The sequence below is a fragment of the Cavia porcellus genome, unplaced genomic scaffold (genome assembly GCF_034190915.1).
Source record: "Cavia porcellus strain 051 isolate PalLab524CR breed Dunkin Hartley unplaced genomic scaffold, mCavPor4.1 scaffold_6, whole genome shotgun sequence".
Classification (NCBI taxonomy): domain Eukaryota; kingdom Metazoa; phylum Chordata; class Mammalia; order Rodentia; family Caviidae; genus Cavia; species Cavia porcellus.
The window spans coordinates 824779-848382 of NW_026947489.1; the positions used below are offsets into that span (position 1 = coordinate 824779).

Sequence of the window (23604 nt, forward strand, 5' to 3'; positions counted from 1 at the left end):
CAGATCCACATGAGTTTCTCGGCTTCTGTGTGACTACATCCCCAAGAGAGACTTCAAGCAAGGACTGTCAGATGGGCCCCATTGCCTGCAGGACTTGACAAGTAACAACATGATTCAAACCATCCAGTTCTGAGTGGTCCCAACTCTTATCCCAGCCAAGGCCCACTAAGTATCACCTGGGTGAGAGAATGAAGCCACTCAGAGCCCGCTGCTCACCCTGAGATAGAATAGATTTATTAGCAAGAGGTAATCAGGAAACATATGTTTACAAAAGTGGAAATTTTTTTTCCAAACAAGCTGTAAGTTGAAATATTTTAGGACTTGAAATAGAATTCTCATACCACTAGGTATTGCTTACAGCAAAAGTTGTGTGTCGGAGTGGAGCATGCCTGCCACTTCTGAGTGGACCTGTGTTCTCTATACTGTACACTGTAAAAAATACATGGTAATATTCACAGAATAAGCACTACAGTACTATATTCCTGCTAGAAGGCATTTAGACAGGACTACAGTATATGCAATAAAAACACTTGGTTATTGATTTCCTAATTCTACAGTGTGGTACTAATTATCACAAGGTATACGTACTTAGAGCATCTCAATGTAAGCTTGTGGTGACCATCAGGTGGCTCAAAAAGGAGAAAAAAATGCCATTTTCGTGTCCTGACTTCCAGTGAGTGCTGGGCAGCCGTTGGCAAAGGTTGCTGTGATTTGGTGTTGTGACTACATTTTCCTTGCAAGTTCTGGGTCTGTCCACCCTAAGGAGACTGCTTTTCTTTCGACCTGGCATGAATCCTACAGCAAAGAGCAATGTGGTGCCGAGGTGGCAGCCTGGGTGAGAGGGACGCACCATTGTAGAGAGAACTCTACTTTCAGCTTACTGGGGGGCAGCTTACTGGGAAACCTGTGATTTTGGCTGGAAAAGCTGCTTGGAAACTGGTGTCGCTGTCAGCAGGAAGAGCTGTCAATGACTGGATTTGGGGGTATGGCTTCTCCCTCCCCCCTCCCCCCGACTCTAATAGCTACGTGGAACATGCTGGGAGGACACCCAGGTGGCCACTGCCTGGGTACCAGGCAGGGAGGGCAAAGCAGGGCTGGAGCCACAGACTCCTGTCAGTGCGGTGCTGCCTCCCTCCCCTGTGAGTCTGGGTCAGGAGGACAAGTGTTCCGAGAAACAGGCACTGCAGGGGGGGAGTCAGACGGTGCAGAAATTCGTATTCCGAGTCTACAGGAATCTAAGAACAGGAACGGATCTGTAGTCTTGGAGAAGCACATACTGAAGAGGAAAATCCAGAGAAACCAAACGAATATGTACACTATCATATAGCACATGTCCACACGGCAGCTGGGTCTGGCTGGCAGCTTCAGGTGGGGAGTTTGGGTTCTATTCGGAGAGAAGACTCATAGAGGCTTTCTTCATCCATCACAAAAGACTGGTCCAGTAGATACTGGGTTACCTGAGAAGAGAGGAGATGGGAAGGGCAAGGTTACGGGTCTCCTGTAGTGGGTGACTTCAGACCTGGGTGTCTTTGGGACCAGATGCTCTCATGGGGAAGCATAAGGATAGCACACGAGGCAAGAGATGTGTTCAGTCAGGACTCAGCTTGACAGAACTTGTTGCATTACTATTTAATACTATCTTAAAGCTTATCTGGATAGTACTACTAATACTAAGTCAGGCTGGGGTGTAACTAAGTGGTAGAGTGCATAATGTTTTGGGTTCCATCCATAGCATCACACAGACAAAACAATATTGCTTTAAAAATTATGTATGACCTGATGTGGTGATACATATCTATAATGCCAGCATTCTGGGAGGTTGGCAAATTTGAGTCCAGGCTGGGCAACTTTATGACTTAGGGAGACCCTGCTTCAAAAACAAAACAAACTAACTAGATAACTATATAAAAACAAAATAACTAATATCTTTTTAGCTATAGTTTATATCTAGATTTTCCCCAAAAGCCTCGTGCAGTATGAGTCTGGGAATGACTAGGTCTTGGGTGTGATACCCACATTAATCTACTGATTGGTTTTGCATATTCTGGGTATGGATAACGGGAAGGTCCACCCTGGGTGTGGGTGGCACTCACCACGGGCTTATCGTCTAAATGGAATAAGAAGGGAAACAAGGCTCATTGCTCCTGCCTGTCTTGCCACGGATCGTTTGTCCTCTGCCAGGCCCCTTTCCATGCTGCACTGCCTTGGAGACAGCCAGCTATGGACTGGAACCTCTATAACTATAAGCTAAAATAAACCTTTCCCCCTTTACCTTGTGGGTGTTGGGTATTTTGTTCCAGTGATGAGAAAGAAGCTAAGACAAGGAATCTGGGAATGTAGATCAGTGCAAAGGCCCTGGCTTCCATCCCAAGTACTGCACCCAAAACAATAACCAAAAAAATTTCACATAGTCAAAATGACCACTGCTGTTTCTTTTGTTGGTCCCTTGATAAAGTATTTTGGTCTTCTGTTTAAAAACTCTGTGGGCTGATGGTGTTGCTCAGTGCCACAGCATTTGCCTAGCATACACAAAGTCTTGGGTTCAATACCAAGCACTACATTTAAAAATTTCTTAAAGTTCAGTTGTTGAATCTAGGTGGCTGGTGGATGGATATTCCCAATTATTTCAATGTTTCTATCTGTTTAAAAAGTTTCCGAATAAAATATCGGGATGGAAATGTAAATAAACACTAGCATAATGTAGTGGCATGTGGTTTTTCTTGCACGAAGAACTAAGTGGAAACTGAGGGCCTGACTGAAGAGGTTCAAAGGTAAAAATGTTAGAGTGGGCCACGGGGACAGCTTACCCTCAGAAATTAAGTGCTTGTCTTTCCTCTTCCTCCCCACCCATTCTTGTTCTCAAGCCCTTGGCCAAATTCCACATGAAATGTGTCATCAAAGATCAGAGTCCAAATCTCTCAGGAAGCCCCAGCTCTAGAGTCTTTCTAAGACTTGTCAATCATTTGGAACCAAACATCTCTACCCCAACCCCAGAGTACAAAAGAAACAATTATATTTCTTATTATGCATTTGAAAATCTTCTGATAGCTACTTGAGAAAAATCAAGCCTCTATTCCATTTTATGTGTGTGTGTGGAGAGAGGTACTGGGGATTAAAATCCAGGGTCTTCACAATGAGCTACATCTCTAGCCCTTAAAATTTTTATTGAGATAGGGCCTCACTAAGTTACCCAGGCTTGGCTTGAATTTGCAGTCCTCCTGCCTCAGCCTCCCAGAGTGCAGAGATCATGTATGCACCACCATGCCCAGTTCTGAATTATGTTTTGTCTACCTCTGTGGAGTTCAGATCCAGCTGTGTAGCATACTGATTAAAAGTCACTGATGCTGTTGGGAGCAACTGGAAACTGAACACACGTGCAAGGGATTCAGCATGGCCAGGACATGGCCGACTGGAGAACAAAGAGATGTCTCAAAGGGCAAGATAAGGTCAACAGCTGAGGACACCTGGCCTTGTCTCCAGTTAACTAAATAAAGACTGTAGCTGCAGGCATCTAAACTCCTGTAGTGAAATGCAACATGGATATCTTCTCCTAAGATACTTCTCTGAAGTTAACATAAAATAGTTCTCCTAAATTAAACATAATCTGTTACTTGGCAAACTCCCTGACCCACTCCCAAGGCCTGCTCAGCTTCCTGCATTGTTTGAAAAATAATAATAAACACAGGCTGCCTAGACACATTCCCTGTCTAAGTCACCAGAGTTATGAACTCTACAGAGGGTTTTGATCCTCCTGGAGCCCTAAAATCATACCACTTATCTCATTTATTTAAGCCTTCACGGTACACTCATTTGGGAGATTGGAGATCTAGGCCAGGACCCAAAGAGATGTCATGATAAGGAGACGATGGAGGATGTTTTTGCAATGCTGGAATCAAACCTAGGATCTTGACACACAGGGCAAACGTGTTACCTCTGAGCTACAGCTTTAGCTTGGAATGATTATTACCCTGTGGTTAACAGCTCGTGCTGGCACCTGTAGGAAGATGATTTGGGGTGTCACAGTGTGGCTCAACCCAGACTGATGACAGATATAGCATGGTGCAACCCTGTGACACAGGCTAGTCTTTCGGCCCTCACTAGCAGCTCTGAGTCCCTTCTGGAACACACAATCCTCTGTACTCTCAGACTCTCTGGGGATCTTGACTGATTGGTTTTCTCCACAGTGAGGGTGGTGAAGATCAGTTTTCTCCTTTAGTGGAAGACTGATGGCCAACACCATTTTATCAAAGCTGTTGAAGAAAGATGCTTGAGGAGCAGTAATATTTATTTGTATCAGAGCTTGGGGGAAAAGTTCAAAAGATGACAAGAGACAGAAGAAACCCTGACATTTTTTGGTAACTGTTGGGGTTTTTCAGAGCACTGCGATCCCAGTGCCTTGGGATGCAGCCCCACGTGGCTGGAACCTTTGTGGCTTTGGGTGGGGCAAACTGCAGTTCCCAAATGCTGCTCATGCAAATGGTCAGTTTTCTCATAGTATGACTTTGTTATGGAAGAAACAACATGATTTTAAATAAATATTTGGAGGGAAAAAAGCCCATAATCCTATGACTATGAAACAGCCATTTTCATTTTTGTGTGGCCTTCTGGTTCTTACAGTGTAACATTGACTGAACAGCATCCGCCGGTATCCCATCGCTTACACTGCAGTGAGAAATGTCTGCCGTACCACCTCACTTTACTGCACTAGATTTTCCTAAGGCGTCCCCCGTTGTTGGGTACGTCAGCGGTTTTCAGAGGTTTTGGTATTTCATATCAAAAGTGCCACGATGCATGCTTTCTGTGATGTGGCTTCAGTTATTGCGGCTCCGTTTTGTTTACACTGCGCACGAACGTGGTGACACGCTGTTTCCCAAGCCTTCCCATGTTGGAGGTCTGGTCCCCAGCTGCTGCCGTGGAGGGCCGGAGACTGACTGGTGTTGCCTGTCTTCTGTCTGGTGCAGACACCACCTGCCAGGAGGCCTGCAGAGGCCCAGCACCCAGCCAGGACCTTCAGAACAATGAACCGAATATACTTTGTTTCTTTATAAAGTAGCAGGCCTCAGGTGTTTATAGCAGTACACGCTGTATGAACAGGAATTCTGGGTTTCTTCCTCGAGAGTGTTTTCCAAGGCCATGCTCTCAGGAAGACGTAGTTTCAGCTCTGATCGTCATTTCACTTAAGTTACAACCAGTAAAAGACACTCTTTCTGGTGAACCTGTGATGCACACCAAAGCTTGAGACCCACGGCTTTACACACTTCCACCTTGCCGCGAAACCCTCTCACTGAATACCTTTCTTTTGCCCAATGATAAGCTTCATCAGGTTCCTCACCCACCCATCCCAGGGCCTGTGTCCCTCACGGCTCAAATTCTGCTGTGATGCATTTATAGAATACGTTTTATCAAGGTGTCACCCTCTGATACCACAACATTCGTCCCAGCCTTGTATAAGAGCTTTTATGAGCAAGGAGGCAGGAGCTTGGCAGAGGGTACAGCAGTGGAAGACTTCGGTGAGATCCAAACCTCGGTCTTCCCTGGTAGACTGAGTGGCTCGGGGTCAATGTACAGTGCCATCTACGCACACACGCTAAATATACACACTACATATAAAACTACACTGATGTCTTTCTCCTATCTTTTCTTTCTTTCTTTCTTTCTTTCTTTCTTTCTTTCTTTCTTTCTTTCTTCCTTCCTTCCTTCCTTCCTTCCTTCCTTCCTTCCTTCCTTCCTTTCTTTCTTTCTTTCTTTCTTTTCTTTCTTTCTTTCTTTCTTTCTTTCTTTCTTTCTTTCTTTCCTTTCTTCCTCTTTTGAGACAAGGTCTCATTATGTAGTCCTAATGAGTTCAAAGGCTGGCCTTAAACTCATGGTGATCCTCTTGCCTCTGCCTCCTTAGCCCTAGGATTATAGGCACACACCACCATGCTTGACTCAAATTCACCTATTTTTTTTTTTACTTTTTACTCCCCCTTTTTTTTTCAGTGCTGAGGATCCAACTCAGGATGCTCCTTGCACAAGAGTTTGACCACTGAGTTACTTCTCTGGTCCTTGGCTCTTCTCTTTCTCTTTTTTTAATTGGCCTTTTAGAACATTTAAAATTATATATGTGGCTTGCATTGTTTCTAGTGGGAAGATCATTTTAGATATATCTTCTAGTACTCACATGGTTTTCATGTTAACTGGGTTTAGAGTTGTCTTCCTGCCAACTGTTTTGTGTTGTTTTTTGGTTTCCTATGTTGCCTGGACTGACCTTGAACTCTCCTTCAGGTGGGTGTGATGCTGTCCTCTGTAGCCACAGGCTCTCCCACTGCACACCACAATTCCTCTTCCATCAGGGGCTTCTCCGCCCTGAGCACCCCAGGCCCTGCCTCCCTGTCTCCTTCCAGATGCGGAGCCCAGCCTTGGTAGGAACCTGCTTTCAGCCTGAACGAGGCTTCTGGATGTCAGCTGCTCCAAGTGACTGAGTAGACAACGCCCCAGCACTGGACTCAGGAAGGGGACAGTGGAGGAGGCTTGAAGTCAACTTCCAGAGGCTTCTTGTGCCTCAACCCACAAACAAGCCCAAATCTTGGCCTTCAGGAGGCAGACTTGAGGCTTGCAGAGCTGGTTGTGGGGCTGGACAGGCACGCAGCAAAGCCTGCGAGGGGAAAATGTGTTGCTCTGGGCCTTTTCCACAGCACAAGCACAGAGAGCTGGACCCCTGTCAGCATAGGGGAGGTGAGGCACATGGATTCTTTGTAGCCTCAAAGGCTGCAGAGCTCCTGTCTAGACCATAGCTGTCCCTGAGCTGCATCATTAAGGAGAAAGAGAAGGAGCTGAGGAGTACATGGCAGACTGTCTTATAGTATGAAAAATGCATCTGTTGGTTGTAGATTGCTTGGGACACAGATCAAAAAAAGCTTGGGACACTTTGAGGTGTGGGAGCAACGTCTGTGAGTTTCGTGACTTACGAACTGGTGCTTTTCTTTTTCCATTTTTTTTTGTACCAGAGATTGAACTCACAACCTCGAGCTTGCCAGGCAGGCTCTTGTGCCACTGAGCTAAATCCCTGACGATAACAGTACTTTTCAAAAAGTGTATTTACACCCAGCCCTGCCCGCCTTGGGGGCTTGGACTTGGCTAACACCGAGGTCACAGTGAAACGAGGAATGAAGGACAGCTCCTTTCTGACCTGGGACAGATGCACCTGGGCCTATGGGATGAAAGGGCGTGCCAGCAAGGAAGGAACTGAGCAAGACCAGGCCATGGGTACCACGCACTTACCTTTGCTTGGTGCTCGATTTTGTACGCAGTTTGTTGGAACTGGCGAATCTCCCGGATGATGTGGGATATCTGCGGGAAGGCAGGTAGTTCAGAAGTCTGCTCACCCTGCACCACCTCACTTTGTGTGACCAAATGGCTCAGGTATGAATCTTGCACTGAGCTCCTCCTCCCATTGTTTATTTTGAAACAGCATCTTGCTGAATTGCCAGGGTTGGACTCCAATTTGTGATCCCCTTACTTCAGCCTTCCAGAGGACTTGCTTTACAGGTGTGTGCCACCAAGGCCAGCTCAGGTTTCCTGAAGCCGGCAACCTGCTTCCGAAGGTGACACTTCTTAAGTCTGGGAGCCAGCTGTGCTAATGTGGTTGAGAGGGGAAACATCCTCTCCTCTGAATCAGGGGCTTGGGTGACCCCACACTGGAAACAACCCTGGGCCTCCAGCAAGTGCTAAAGCCACTGCAGTGTGTCTCAAGAGGCAGTGTGGAAGGCCTGGCCCATTGCTATGGCAGCGAGTCCCAGCACTGCTTGACAGAAAAGCCTGTGGTACCAAAATGGAGCGAGTGGGGTTCTCCAGTTTGGAGCAAGGAAAGCCTCTGCCTCCTCGGGACCTCCGTCCTGCATTTTGCGGAAAGTTTGAGGGTTGGTAAGTGCTATGCATGGTTTCCCTGGCAGCTTGGAGTCCCCCTGCTCCAGAGTTGGCTTGGATGACTTTGGGTCAGTTCTTCAACCTCTAAAGCCTCTCCTTACCCATCTGTAGGATACCTTACCCTGCCCCTCAGGCTTACTGGGGGCACTCACTCCAGAGTCAAAGTGCCTGGGGCCTGAGGACAGCTGAGTTTGGGGGCCCGTTCCCACCTCCCAGGAAACATACCATCCTCATCTTGGAGAAGTTGACCAGGCCATCCTCCGTGTAGTTTGGAGTTCCCTCCTCGATGAAGGCCAGGTCAGTGAGGTACATCCCCAGGTAAGGGACACAAGGAGGGTCACAGCTTGGGAGCAAATGGCATTCACAGAAGTGTTTCACTTAAAAGAGGAACCAAGCTAAGAACAGGACCACCAGCATGCACCTGTCCCCAGCTACAGTCAGAGAGTTTCTGCTTTCTAGGAAGGAAGCAAAGGTCAGGCCTCGGCTACCAGCTGGGCCCATGGTCTGTCCCCTGCATAGGGGGACAAGGGGTTACCAAGGCTTCAGCCAACTTTCTCTCTGCACCTCCCCTACCCTATCCCCAGCCATGCCACCCAGTGCCACTGAGCCCTGGAGTCCCACCCATATGCCCAGTGGCCCCCTCTGCCACACAGCATCCTGGCCCTGCCAGAGACCCCGTGGCAATGCTTGTCTTTGGCAGCATTTTCCTGGGAGTCCCTGGAGAGTGATGGTGCATGATGTGTATGTGTGCACATATACAGACACATGCTGTTTTTGGGAGAGGGAGCTGGTTGACAGCCATCCCAGCATCCAAAGCCACTGTGCTCTGGGCTGGACACCCCTTGCCTTTTGGGGCTCATCACTTAGTGCTCAGCTCCTTTCCAGCCCAACACACTTGTCTTCTTGTGGCATCTGGACAACCCTGCCACGCTGCTGGGATGCAAGATGGGCAGGGTGGCAGAGAGAACAGGCATCTGGCCACACCCTTCCCCTGCTTGCCGTGGGGTCCTAGGCTTGGAGCTCAGCCCTTATGTGCACGAATAGCAGCAAGGGCAGCCTGAGATGGCCTGGAGGCTGACTCTGGTCGGGGTGCAGCGATCATCTTAACATCAACATGCATCTTAAGAGGTCTTGGTCTCCAGCTGTGCCTGGCACCCTAAGCACTGCATTTGGTGCCAGTTGTGACACTTCCCACACTAGCATCTCCTCCCCAGTTTTTTTCCTTTTTAAGCAAACAGGGACCATCTCAGTGTCTGAGCTGGGAATCATTACTACCCAGACAGAACTGAATGATGCTCTCTTTTTATATTTTTCCATGATACTCTTGCAGTTTCAGTAAGTATGCTGAGTTTGCCATTTATTCTAGTGATCTAAAACGTACTTATTTAAACGTATTTGAGAGAATAAGTGATTTAATTTAAAGGAAACTTAAGTAAATTCAGCAGGAACAGGGTTGGAGTGGTTGTGATAGGGTGGGCACCAGCTGTCGGGTATGTGGTAACAGGTTTTCTAACTGTGCCTTTTGTAGCTGTAAGAATCAGTTTAGAAGATGCCGGCCAGATTAAAAAGTGGACCAGACTGGGAAATGTCAAGGTCCCTGTGTGGAATGAAGGCAGATGTCTGTGAGACCTTTGCTCTTGTCATGCATATTTACACTTGCACAGCAGGCTGCGAATGGGTGTACACACACCAATGCTGGGGATGGAACCCAGGGCCTTCACATGCTACACCAGTGTCTGCCCCTGAGCTATACCCCCAGCCTGCTGTATATTATACATCTGTAAATAGGGGTAGCCATGCTTTGGGACAGGACAGATATGAAGTTCAGGGTGGGGATGCATTCCAGAGCTAGAGCACTTGCCCGGCACACACGAGCCTAGGTCTGTCCCCAGATGGGGTCAGTCTTGTCCAGGTGCAGAAGAGCTGCATGGGATGCTCTGCCCTTCTCAGAGACAGCTGTCACTGTGCTGCCTTTCATTTCCCTCTATTAGACTGGAGTCTGAGGCTGTGGCCCTTATGAAGAAATAAGGCAAAGATCTCAACAGTGGCTGTGGGCTGGGAGGCTGTGGTGTCCTGCTGATGGGCAGGCTTGTGGGTGCACTCTGGCTTCACTGGTCCTGACACCTGTGCCCTGCACCTGCCTCCCCTCATCCATCCCCCTTCACCTATCCTTACCCTATCCCTTTCCCAAGCACCTGTTGCCCCATCGCTGTCTCCCTCACCTGTCCTGTTCATCTACCCCTCATTTGTCACACCCTACTATGTCCTCCTCATCTGTCCCCTTTACTCACCCCATCACCCCACCTTTCTTTTTCCTCCAGTCTTCCTCATCCACCACACCTTTCCTCCCACCCATTCTCCCTTACCTGTCCCTCTCACCCAGCTCACTTCACACACTCCCCTGACCTGTCCACCTGCCCCACTCTCCTGCTCCCTCTGCACATAACCCTGGGGAGAGGACATTCAGAGAGGGCTTAACCCTCAATGGCTCTCTCATGGCTGGGGGTAGGCTTCCCTGACACTGAGGGGGCTCTATAGTCCACTGCAGGATCGTGGATGATGTGTAGTCCAGGTACTTTCAGGGGATGCCAGCAGCTGTCTGTTGAGCTCTGCTCTCACCTAGCACCTTGGTGCGGCCTATGAGGGCACTGGAGCACTTTCATCAGTAGTGTCTCTGCTTACACGTACCTGGAGCTGGGGTACTGAGAATGGCCCAAGGACCTCACAGATGCTGTGCCTGGTGCCCAAGCAACACTGAGTACCGGAATGAGGGCACATAGTGTGTCAGGCTCCTTCCCTGGGGGTATATGGCTTCACCTGGGCAGAAACCAGCCTCTTCCACAGCCCTAGCTCCTACAGACAGCCCTTGGATGGCAGCAGAGCCCCTGACTGCCTGCGAGGTACAGCTGGGAGGAACTGGGCTGTGTGACCAAACACCTGGCCATTGGACTGCAGATTCTGGAGTAGATGAGGGGGTGCTGAGAGGAGAGATGGTTATCATGGGGGTAGAGGGCTCCCTTGCTTATTACCACAAGAACCCACAGTTGTCTGTCATGTCCTGGGAAGAAGCAGGCCCTTGGGGACTGGGATGCGGGGGCTCTGGAACTCTGGATCATAGCTCCAGCCTTGTGCCTGCACCCCATTCTCCAGTGCCAGGGTAGCACGATAGCAACTGCTGTCAGTGTCCTCCAGAGATGCACCCCCTTTAATTCAGAGGAGCAGCCTCAGACAGAGCCCAGTCCCACTTTCCTTTGAATGATGACAAAAGGTACAGAAATACCAGTGTGTTGGGCTGGGCATGGAAAGGGCAGGCAAATGGAGTTGGCTCTAGAACTGCCAAACTTAGCTCTTGGCTGCATTTGTGTGTGTGGAACTCTGGAAAGACTCTGGTCAGTGAGTGGGTGATGGGAGGGGCTGAGAAGGGATGGCTCCCAGGTAGGGGCTTGAAGGGGTGAGCTCAGCAAGGAGTGTGGGTGAGCCAAGGTATGTTTGAGTGTGGCTGGGTGGCTGGGTGTGGCATTTGAGGGTGAGATCTCAGCCAGTAAAGGCAGCAAGCCATTCTGCTGCAGCTGCCAGTAGGAGGTTGCAGATCTTAATCACAGGCTGGAAATGATTCCTAAGGAAACATGAACAGGGCTGCAAGCCCCACAGGGAGGTTGCTGTGGGCTCCATGTCTGAGGTCACCTGCAGTGCCTGCAGACTGCTACCTCGCTCCTGCATTGCTCCTTGCCTGTTACACATTGTCAGGGCCCCTGTGACCTTGCTGCATATGAAAACCTTAGCTTCTCTTCATCCATGAGACTGGCTTATCTGGCACAGAGGTCTTAACTCACAGACTCAGGGAAGGCCACCTCTGCCCATGCAGCCAGCAGCAGAGCACTGGGGGAAGCACTCAGACCCTGAGTGCAAGAACCTGAGAGGAAAGACAGCCAGAGGAGGACTCAGACAGATGGGGTGGCCGAGGCGGGATAAATGGTAGTGAGGCTGTGTGGAAGGCAGCATGTGAGGAGGGACATGGGGCAAGGCTCGGGGCAGATAGGTAAGTTGGAGAACGCAGGACAGGGATGCTCCTCACAGCGCAGGGAGCCCTGGTGTAGGGGAAGCAGCCAGACAGCACAGAGGCAGCAACATCTGTCTGAGGACACAAAGTGCAGATGGCCAAGACAATGATGGCACACGGAACTAGGGAGGGCAGTTTAGAATTGCAGAACACGAGGCTGTAATGAGCTGGTGGACTGGGCTGTACAGGACACCCAAGCTGCCATCCAGGGCCAGAGGATCTGCCTATCTGGTGCCCAGGTGCCAGGCCAGTGATCCCAGTGGGTACCTTGGGACCAGGTACCCTCAGGAGCTCCCAGCATCTCTCCAAGGTGAGTGGCTACTCAGGCCAGAAGTAAAAGAGACACCACAGGAATCATCAAAAGAAGCTGGAGTGAGTGCCCAGCAGGGTTGATAATGGTAAAGCCCACAGTTCACAAGTTTATGAGGCCACAAAGTGTGCAGAGCAGCCAAGCTGCTGCTTTCAGGAGAGGCCTCGGCCAACCTAGTGGGACTGGCCTTGCAGTCAGCCCAAGCAAAGCTATGCATCCTTGGCACAGCTGCTTGCTCCTCAGCTGTCAAAAACAGAGCTGGAGGGACAGTTAGTTCTGTGTCTCTGGGGATGTTTTTGGATACATCAGAATCTGTGGGCAGGTGCCAGTGATGCTGCTAAAGGACCTACTGTGCACAAGGCAGCCTCCCACAGCAAAGAATCATCCAGGTGCAAATGCCCGGAGGCGCCTGGCTGGGAGACCATCTTGCATGTCAGGTCACATGTGCAACAGTCAGGGAAGCTCTTTGCAAACTGGAAGGCCCGATTCACTCTAAGATTACATTTCTTCGGTTCCAAGATGGTACTATCCCTAAAATGCCCTCTGATTTTGATGACTAACTCTCAAATGAAAAACAAGATATAACCACCTTAAATAAACCCACTGTGTTGAAGATATAACCTGATTCAGAATTATTAAAATACAAATAAGTATGTTTGAAAGCCACAGCTGTTGTGACCATGATGATTCCTGTGCTGTTCCCAGAAAGTGCCACCAGCCCTGGAGATGGTGGGGAAAGCTGACTTGGCATGGGATCATAAATCTAGGGGTCTCGTGGTAGACAGGACAGGCAGACAGACAGACATCCTGCCTGGGCTATGTGGCTTAGCCAGGCCTCTGCACAGCAGGTCTGTAATTTTAAACATAACAGTGACAAAATGACACACGACTTACTTTTTCAGAGCTTCTCTGAGATTCTTAAATCTGCCCTCTGATGACACAAGCTTTTGGAGCTTATCAATCAAGGCTTTTGTCTAGAAGGAATTAGAAGCATTTGACACATGGCCTGTGTCACGGCCCATGGCCCTGGCCCCACTCCAGCATGCTGCCACATTTGCCTTGTACCTGGGCCTCCTGCATCTGCCAGCATCACCCCTGGCCTCCTCAGGACTTAGCCTGGGTCTTTGCTTCCTGTCTGCCTTTGCACACCACTCAGAACACAGAAGCTGGTGTGGGGTCTGCATGTGCACAGCCTCAGGAGGTCTTTGCGTCAGAAGGTCCTGGTGAGTGGCCCCATGGAGCCCACAGCCAGACCACTACTGGGATCTCTTCACAAGCTATACCCAGACAATGTGCCCATCTTCTCACACCTTCACTCCAGAACACCATCCAAACTTAAGAACCAAGATAAAAGACCGTGGATGGACTGATCTCGGGGAGAAAAGGCCTGGTACAAAAGAGACCACATGGTAAGAGTTTGCTCAGTGCTAAGCCTCCATGGGCTGGTTCAGAGTCCCCAAGGCTGGAGTCTGGCTGAAGAGGCCAAGTGAAATCCACAGAGTGTGCTGCCTTGGCCTGGCTTCGAGCTCTTCCCCCAAGGAGGTCTAGGGAAGTCCTTTACTTCTAGTGACCTCAGTGCCCTCGTTTATTAAAGGTGAGATGGATCAGTGCTTTCTCCCCAGAGCTTGGCTCTGGGGAGAGCTCCAAAATCCAGAGCATGGCTGAGAAACTACACTCAAGAATGCTGTGTGCTGCAGGACCAGAAGTGCTGATCACCTGGCCCCAGGGACCAAGAGGTGCTCAGTGGACAAAGGGCACAGAGGCATCGCTGTGATCCGAGCACGCCAGGAAGCTGATTCAGGAGGATTCCAAGTTTAAGCTTAGTCTGGTCAACTTTGTGTTTCAGCAAGACCTTATCTCAAAATAAATAAAAAGCTAAAAAAAATGTGCTCAGTCTTTGGGTCAGATTTTATCTGAGAACTCTACCCACAGAAAACAACAACCAAAGTCTTCACGCAGCTAGAAGATTCATGTGTGTCCTTCGAGGGGAAAGAAGGGTAGAGCTGCTGTGTCTCCACGCCAAACCCCCAAGAGAAGTGTGAGCCCCAGTGATCCTCCTGGTCCCTGTCTTCCCCTACACAGAGAGGCATCTGGGACAGCACTGTAGGCTCTGTCTCCTCCTCCTCCCACTGGCAAGTCATTCTGCCCCCTCACCCCCGTGGACCCTGGTGTGCCACCCTGTGAAGTGGAGGGCAGTGCCAGGGTTCCCTGTGGGTGGTATTAGTTCAGACAGGGTAGACTGGGAGAGCAGAGGCTAGCTTAGAAGGTCCTCACAGCTCCAGGTGAAGTGTCCCCAGGCTTGAGGCCCTGGGAATATACAGAAGCTGTTCTGATGTGTAGCTTTCCTGTACACCTCAGGAAAGGGTTGGGCTGTGGCTCTGACTGAGCACATTTGGATTTCTTCCACATTTCTGAGCTGGCTATGTTGCTTGCTTCTCCCATCACACTCTGTCAGTAGGGTGTTAAATGGCCTGGGAAGCCAAAGTGTTTTGAGCCAGCAGCTTGCACACTCCAGTGCTCCCCAGAACCAGGCCTTGGGCATCTCTGCTGCAGTGTTAGTGGGGAGAAGGGGTCAGGGCTTGGTAGGTCACTGAAACTGGGACCAAGCCAAAAGCCTGTCCTGGGGACAGGAAGATGACTGCCCTTTCTGTTTGCTGAATGGATGCTTTCTAGTGGCAAGAGTGTTTCCTCCCCAAGAGGTCAAAATGAATTACTTGCCAAAGAGAAGATTTTGCCCCTACTGAAACACAACCATCCCCACTGAGCGTGGAGGAGAAGCACACAAAGCACAGCCACTCTTTGGTACCATCCTGTGAGGGAGGAAGAAGAGTGACAGTTTACAGAAAGGATGGGGAGAGGGATGAAAGAAGAAGGAGGCATGAAAAGTCCCAAAGTGCATTGAATGCTAGACTCCGGACTGGGCCGGACAGCATGTGGCACCTATTCCTGTGAGCCAGCACATTTAAAGGAGTGATGAAATAAGAATCTGGGGCAGGATTTCTGGCACCCTCCAGAACGTGACTTTTGGTAGATCACAAGTCCAGGGGATGCTGTAGAGTGACAGTGATTCTGAAGACACAACTCTCAATTGGGTGGAAGGGCTGGAAGGCAGCTGGACCCAGCCTCACAGACACGGGAGAGGCCAGAGGCCCCTCTATATTTTGGACCAGGTCATTCTGCCCCAGGTTCTGAACAGTATACACTGCCTACTGACTTTCTTCTGTGCATAGTCTCGGAAGAGAACAGAAGACTTCAGAAAAGCCAACCCTGGAAGAGGCTGAAGAACATGGTCAAGAAGTGCAGAATGTGGGCTGAGGGTGTTGCTCAGTGGCACAGTGCCCGCCTGGAAAGCGCAAGACCCTGAGTTTGATTTCTGGTACCAAAAAAAAGTGGATGCCAGAGATCCCCAGGGAAAAGAAAGATGAGCTTTGTTGGAAACATTCTGGAAAGGATAACCTTGTGCTGACACAGCAGGGCAGGAGCAAAGGTGCTGAGCTGGTCCAGCCCCAGGCCTTGTGGCCATCTCTGCCCGAATCTGCACTGGCCAAACCAGCCCAGATGATGAGCTCCCCAGGGCTCCAGAGTTTCACAAATGGTACTGTGAATGAACAACGATCAAGCTCACACCTAAGATAACCAATTATCTGGTGGGAAACAGGGTCACCTAACTCTGGTGGCCAGAGGGCCAGTAAAATTAGTATCCCAGTAAGAGATCATGTGACAGTCATCTTAGCCACCACGCAGACCTGGCAGGAGGGACCCCATGAAGCCCCCACATTTGCCTCACTCAGAGGCAGAGCATTGGCACCAACAACCATGGTCTTGTACTTTCTCTGCTGGGGTGTGAATCACTCCAAAGCCACATCCGTGGGCCTGATGCTCGGTCGTGCTAACAGACAGGTCAGGTCTGTTTAACCAGGAGGCCTTACCCAGGCCTCTGCCTGCCTGTAGGCACCCAGTGGCCGCCCGGGTCTCCCTGCCTAACTCCGCCCAGCACCGAGCCACAGGGGTGCCAGCCTCTGCCCACACCTGCTTGGAGACTTTGAGCCAGGTCTTTTTGAGCCGGAAGATGGCGCTGCGGTTCATGGAGGAGGTGATTTCCAGGACGGCATTGTAGTTGTGCAGGCAGCGGCAGATGTCGGCCACGGCCACCCACTTCTCAATGGCGCTAGCCCGGGCACCGATGTCTTCGTTACGGATGATTTCGGAAGCGATCAAGTTGCTGATCTTTAAATCAATGCAGTAAAACAGGAAAAAAGTAAGAGGAATAAGTCCTTCTGAGCCAGCAAATCATCATTCTTTGCTGACACGATCGCCTGATTGAAAATTCCAAAAAGGATGCTCCAGAAAACAACTAGGATAGCTGTGTAAAGACTCAACCTATGAAAATAAAACACCTTCCTATAATTAGCAATAACCAGTTGGAAAATACAATGAAAAAGAGACCACTTTCAAAATAATAATGGGGATTTGTAAATTAACAAAAGACTTAAATTAATGAGAAACATGGAGGATGTTACATGGAAAAAAGTTACCAAGAATACAAAAGGCTTGAATAATGGAAAAAGAGAGAATATAAACATGTCACTTTTTTCATAATAAATACAGAAGTTTAATGTAACCTAGTTGAATACCTGTGGGAGTCCTCTCTAGACCCTGGCTGAGAGGTTTCAAGGTTCATGGGTCAAAGGAGTTACCCTGCAGGCTCTGGGAATCGGACACATGCAGGAGGGGAATCTCCAAGGGTTCCGTACCTGGAGCATAACACACACACACACACACACACACACACACAACCCAAGTTGGCTAGGTCTGGAAATTGCTGGGGGAGAAGCTGGGATGCAGGGACCAGGAAGTGGTACAGCAGAAGTACTGACCTCCCTGCACATTTCCACATTTCCTCACAACTTTCTAACCACCTGTAATTGTCATAAAGAAAAAAAAAGACTACTGGTGAGCGGGGCACAGTGCTACACGTCTGTAAGCTCAGATGCCCTGGAGACCGACGCAGAGCAATCCCAAGTTTGACGCTCAATCTGGACAATTTAGTGAGACCTTGTCTCCAATAAAATAAAAAGAGGTTGGGTATGGCCTAATGTTGGAGCACTTGGCCAGCATGCACAAGGCCCTGGGTTCAATGCTTAGCTCAGTAAAAAAGGAAGGGCAGCTGTGTGATTTTTCCTTTCTTGTCTATCTTTGGTGTTGACTTTGATGCTGGCTTCCTAGATTAAAGTGGCAGGGATTCCTTTTTTCTCTTTTTTCTGGAAGACTTGACTAATCCATTTCTTCAAAGAAAAACAGTGTAACATTGGCTTGTTAGGGTAGTGAGTGTTTTTTTTTTTTCCCGCCCAGTGGATTTGGCTCTGGGATTCAAGGATCTCTGAATATGAGAAAAACTGGGACCATCATTTACCACACGAAAAGTCTGAAGGAAGAAGACTGTAAAGTCCACATTCACTCGTGGTAAGATGAGGACGTCCTCCATTCATGGGCAATGGTTGAGCTGGTGTCGCCCAGCAGCCCAACAGCACAGTGCTCGATTGCTCTGTACTGTATCCCGTCCTCCACCCTGGGCATGCAGGGTGGGTGGGGTGCTAGGAGCTGTCCAGGCGCCCTGCTTGGTGCCTGGATTTCCATCCCAGGGCCACAGGCATGTGTGAGTCTCCGGGTCTGCATGCTGCACACACAAATGCTCTGCTTGCTTGCTTTCCTCAGGGTGGCTGGGCTGGAGTCCGGGAGGCAGAGGCTGTGGAGCTGGTACCCGGGCTGCTGAGCCTGCCCTGGGATACTTGGAAACCCTCAGCAGCTCCGGGGCCCTCATGTTGTTGGGGGTGATCCTGTAGTGCTGTCTCATTTACTATGGAAGGCCTGAGGTGGGCAGAACACACCTCATCCCCTCTGGGGAGTGGATGTTCTTGGCCGGCACATGGGAGGCTCGAGGGTCTCAGCCAGGCACATGGATGCCACTGGCTTTTGCCAGCTGAACCATGCATTCCAAGTACCAAAGTGCTGCCAACCACACTGCACTCAGCCTCCCTGCCTCTCCTCCAGCCCCCTACAACAACTGCTCTGAGGACCAACCCTACTCTCCCTCACCCATCCAGGGCCGCCTGTGTGAGTGTCCCAGTTAATCTCTGCCTGGCTCTTCAGTGTCCCCACTTAACAGACAGAGGTGAGGCCAGGGGGTGCCTAAGGGCCTGGATGGCCTGCTGCCTGCAGCCCATGTAGATCTTGCCTAGGAAAGGCCTGGAGACAGGAAGGGTGAAGTGGGACCCACCCACACTCACGTCATTGAAGTGCTTGGTGGTCTTCATGATGTAGGGGGTCCTCTCATTCTTCTCCAGCTTCATCCAGCCCTGTCCAAAGAACTCCCTGCAGGAAGGAGCAGGGCCAGGCACATGTGGTCAGGGCTGCTGTCCATGTCACAGCACCATTCCTTTGCCATTTGAGGGCATTGTTTCCAGGGTGTGCCCCCTGCCAGGCTCTGGGCTGATTCTGGCTGCTGCCCTGCACAGGCTGCAGGGTTTCAGTCCTGCTGTGCCCCATGGCCTTGGGTTTCTGTCTGCACAGGGTTAGCACAAGGCTAGAAGGACACAGGAGTGGCCTGGCACTGGCTGTGAGTTTGAGTGAGGAAGGGCCTTCTTTATGGTGGGGAAAGCTCCATGTCTGTCACATTGTAGGGAAACAGAAGATGACACAGAGGGGCAGATGAAAGGATAAAGGACCTGCCAGCAAGCCATCAGGTTGCTCTGGTGCTGGTAACCTCATGGGAAGCCAGAGACCACCAGGCCCCATGTGACAAGTGGTCAGGAGAGGCTCCCTGGGCCTCCCCATGGATAGGAGGCACCCGGAGGTACGTTGGAGTTGAAACAGTCTCCTGCTCCTCCCTGGAGCGAGGTTGGGAAGGCACGAGGCAAGTTTCCCAAATGCTGCCCTTTCACCATTTCAATTCTGGGAGGCTACTGTGGAACAACTGTTGGAAATTCAGAGAAACAGTTTGCTCACAAGGGCATTCTCTTCAGCTTTAAACCAAGAAGTGAGAACCAAAGTCATCTGTGGTTTAGGAATGCAGTCGTGCAGGACTGCGTGCTATTCAAGCAGTGTTCACAGACATGGGCTATGGGCGAAAGCAAAGGGACACAGAGTTACCCAAAGAGCATGACTGTCTGGAACATCGCAGGGTAGGCAGTGGCGAACTATGGGTTAGGGAGGGCAGCACCAGGCTCTGCCCCCACCCCAGCATCTAGAGCTGCCCCCAAAGTCAGGTCCTTTGTGCCACATGTGTGTGTGTGTACACACACACACACACACACACACACACACACACACACACACATACAGACTCTCTAGAACTTCAGAAAAGGAGCTTTGAGTCAGAAGCACTTCTGTGGGGGAGGGGGGAGAGAGAGAGAGTTTCTGTGCACACATACATATAGCTCACTGGCAGGAGACTTGGGGTAGGTGGGGTCCCACAGCTCTAGAGCTACAGATGTGCTGAGGAGCAGGGCCCATGCCTGTACCCACTTACTCATATGGAATCTTCTTAAAGACCAGGTGGTCCAGCAGGGTCAGCTGCTCTGCGATCTCCAGGGCTGAGTGGTTCTCAAAGGGCTCGGGCTTCACGCCTTCTGCCTAGGGGCAAGTTCTTGAGTCAGGGCACAGGGCACTTGGCTTTGGCCAGGGTTGGGGTCTCCTGTAGGCTGGGTGTGCTGAAGTCCTGCTTAAGCAGCAGGACCACCTCAATCCACACTTACCCCACCTAGGAGCTAATGCCACCTTGCATTCAGACAAGATGCTGAGGCCACGGAGGCTGGGGGCTGGTACAGGTGCTCAGCCCAGCAGGCAGACGGGCCTGTGCTCAGGGTTGCCTAGGCTGTGATGAGCTGCTTTAGGCTCTGTCTGCACCCCAAACCAGCTTCGTGTTTTCCTTCTGAATCCGATGAGTAGATGTGGGCTCCTAGGAGCTAAGGGCTGCTGAGACAGTGCTCCCATCTGCCCAGAGGACAGCTACTGGCCCGAGTCCGCAGACACTACATTCCCAGGCTGCTGGCATGAGATGTCCCTGCGGCCCCGTCTTTGATGGTGCCCACCCACCTGGGCCCCTCGACCTGGAAATCTCAGGATCCATTAGCTGGGGACAGTGGTGCCCACAACAGGGTTCTGGGGAGGAGGATCTGGGAGGCGCTGGTGGGAATTGGAGGAGGGACAGGGACAACTGAGTTGTGTCCTCTGAGGGACAGGCCAGGAAAAGGGCCTGACACATCCTCAGGACCAAGAGCCGTTCAGGAGAAGAAGGCCGGTCCCCCATGCAGGACTTCTGCTCACTACCCAGCCCAGAGGTTGCAGGGCGCCATCTCCCCCACCTGGGGAGGTCACAGCAAGACTGTTTCTAGCATCCCTGACTACCACAATGCAGTGGGCAGGAACCACCACAATGCAGTGGCCCATGATAGCACTCAGCAGTGCATCTGCCAGCTGTAAGGAAAATGGCACCCCAGGTACCAACATCTGTGCATGATCCTCGGAGGCACAACAGCCAGGCCTGTTCTTTCAGGGCAGACTGTGAATGGGCAGAAAGTGAGTTCAGCCACAGCTCCAGTGCACCCAGACTGTTGTCCATCAGCCCCCTCAGCAGCTGTGCAGCCCATGAACAGGACACAGTACATGGACTGTCCACATCAAATCTACTGTGATACCAAACCCACGGATCTCAAGTCCCGTGCGCTTCTGTGAGAGCAACAGGGGACTGTGCCACCTGGTTCCCATGACACAGGCCTTCTTGTGAGGCAGACACACTTCAAACTGACCAAAAGGAAAACTCCAGAACTCTTACAGGAATCACCCTGTACTGTTCCCACACCAGCCATCCTCCCAGCAGGGAGAGTCCTTCCTTAGAAACCTGCCTGTTGCCCCAGAGACAGTGTACCTCGATCTATTTTTTAAAATTATTTAGTTTTTGAGACAGGGCCTCACTCCTTAGCTCTGGCTGCCTTGAACTCACTATATAGCCCAGGTTGGCCTCAAATTGACTGCACTCCTCTAGCCTCAGCCTCCCAAGTGCTGGGATTACAGGCGTGTCACACCACCACATCTGGCTCCAATCGAAAGCTCTGTGGTCACTGACTCCACTCTTTGTAAATTCTCTGTCTCCATTGCTGGCACTCTGGACACCATCCCTGCGGGACAGTGAACCGCACCTCGACTTTACGGCTCAAGGCAGTACAGGGTAGGGAGCGAACTAGGCCTGTGTATGAACAAGAGATGGCCATGCCATGTCCCACATACAATTCCGAGAGGCCACAGACATGTCCACCTCAGCACCTCACGCGTGCGGTGGAGACAGTGATGCATTCCTGCAGGACATTGGATAAGAGTATAAGGAGTCTTTGGGAACTTTAGGAGGCGCGAGCATGCAAGGACAACTGTCAAATCCCTGCCATCTTCCCAAGGTAGACCAACAGGAAGACTGAGGGGTAAGGGAGCAGGGCACCCGTAAGAAAAGAAGGGGTGCCCTGGTGAGCTGTTTAGTACCCTAGGAAAGGCATGCAGAAACCCCAACCCCATCGCCAGCCTGTGTGACCTTATTTGTAACAGTTTCTGCTGAGGTAAAGGTGGCCCTAACTCAGCCATGGCTGGTGTCTTTAGAAGGGGAAATGCAGCTGAGTAGGGCAATACATGCCTGAAATCCAAGCATTCCTGGAGGCTGAGGTGGGAGATTTGCTGGGGATGTACCTTAGTGTGAAGGTCCTGGATTCAATCCCCAGTACTATAAAAGAGGGGGAGGGATACAAACAGAAACAGACATGCACAGAAGCAAGGCCCATGGAGAAGATGGCCACGTGCCCACAGAAACAGACTGGAGGATGTGGCCACAAGCTAAGGTGTGCAGGAGCAGCAGGGGCTGGCAGGGGCAGGGTGTCCTACTTGGAGCCTCCAGAGCATGAGGGTCAGCATCAGGCCCTCTCCACACCCTGTTTTCAGACTTCTGGTCCCCAGGACAGAGGACACATTTCTGTCACTCAGGCCATTCAGAGTGTGGCCCTGCATCACAGCAGCTACAGGAAATGGAGGCAGGAAGTGGCTGTACTCAGTCAGGGTGCGCGGCGGGGAGGGCAGCCCTGCTCACCATCTGTGTGATCTCTTCCAGCGTGATCTGATTGTCACCTGGGTCCTCCTGGGTCAGAGTCCTGGGGGTAGAAGGTGAGTGAGTCCCCAGGTCCCCTCAAGGGCGGCGCCTCCCAGCTCAGCCAGGTGGACACCTGTTGTCTCCCTAGGCTTCTGCCCTCTTCTCACTAACCATTTCCTGATGGTCCTGGCCCCCATCTGGGCAGGCTCCCTCCTAGGCTCTAGCCCCCAGGCTTCCTGCATGCCCAGCACCCGTGTCTGGTCCGGAGAGCCCAGACAGGCTGTGGCTATGGCTGGCACACAGCAGGCACAATTGCACATTTGGTGAAGATGCCCCACAAGGGCCTGAAGCTCAGGCCTGGAGGGCACCCTCAGGCATGGCACTGACCAGAGGAGATGGAGGAGGGGAGGCAGCAGCAGGGTGCTAGATTTAGAAGTGGCTGCTGAAAGGAAGGAGAGGAGCTGGGTGGCCAGGAGAGAAGGTGGGTGCTGAGTGGTGGCGAGCAGCAAAGCTGGTGCCTTCCTGGGTCTCAGGGGGCCAGTTGCCCTGGCACTGCAGGGTGCAGCCTAAGACAGATGCTCTGAGAGCAGCCTCACCCCACTGTGTCCCAATGGCGCGGCAGGATAAGCTTCCAGCCCTGGGAAGTCTCGACCATTGTGTCAGGGCAGCGGGTAGGTGGGGCAGCCTGAAGACCCTGCTGCTCCCATCCCCACTCCACCAGCCTGAGGCCCATGTGGCCCCCGAACAGTGCAGAGGAAAGAGCAAGTTATGGCCAGGCGGCTTGGCTGGGTGCTGCCAGGACAGGCGAGCTGAGGGCATGTAGTTTACCTGAGCTGATCCAAGCCCTGTGAACAGCTTTGCCAGCTCTGAGCCCTGACCTTCCTGTGGTGGAGGCAGTGCTGGCTGCTGTCCAGAGGGAGCATAGCCACGTATTTCTTATGTGACCAAGGACTTGAATTTGGTTTTATCCACTTTTAATTAACAAACATCAAATGGCTAGCCATGTATAGCTAGTGCCTAGCATTCTGGAACACAGGTCTTGCAGCCTGGCAAAGAGGTCAGGGCTGCTAGGGAGGAAGGAGAGGAAAGGTGCATGTGGGAAGTTTAGGTGCCCCTGCACCCCAGCCTGCTTCCCTAGAGGACAGGGTGTCCTGTCTGGGATGGGCCCTCCTCGCCTCTCTGGCCCTGGCCAGCTGCAGCAGG

General features: G+C 51.1%; 1 protein-coding gene across 1 annotated transcript in view; it reads right to left on the bottom strand.

Annotated features, from left to right (window-relative positions):
- Nucleotides 1–212: 212 nt before the first annotated feature.
- Rasgrf1 (Ras protein specific guanine nucleotide releasing factor 1) overlaps nucleotides 213–23604 on the bottom strand; it is a 105265-nt gene continuing 81873 nt past the window's right edge. Inside the window, exons 20-27 of the mRNA XM_004999636.4 lie at nucleotides 22402–22462; nucleotides 19804–19907; nucleotides 18563–18647; nucleotides 16305–16502; nucleotides 13170–13249; nucleotides 8131–8248; nucleotides 7261–7329; nucleotides 213–1457 (exon numbers count right to left, since the gene is read on the bottom strand). Of these exons, the coding sequence (XP_004999693.1) occupies nucleotides 1365–1457; nucleotides 7261–7329; nucleotides 8131–8248; nucleotides 13170–13249; nucleotides 16305–16502; nucleotides 18563–18647; nucleotides 19804–19907; nucleotides 22402–22462 (808 nt within the window). The 3' untranslated portion in view covers nucleotides 213–1364. The remainder of the gene's footprint in view (nucleotides 1458–7260; nucleotides 7330–8130; nucleotides 8249–13169; nucleotides 13250–16304; nucleotides 16503–18562; nucleotides 18648–19803; nucleotides 19908–22401; nucleotides 22463–23604) is intronic.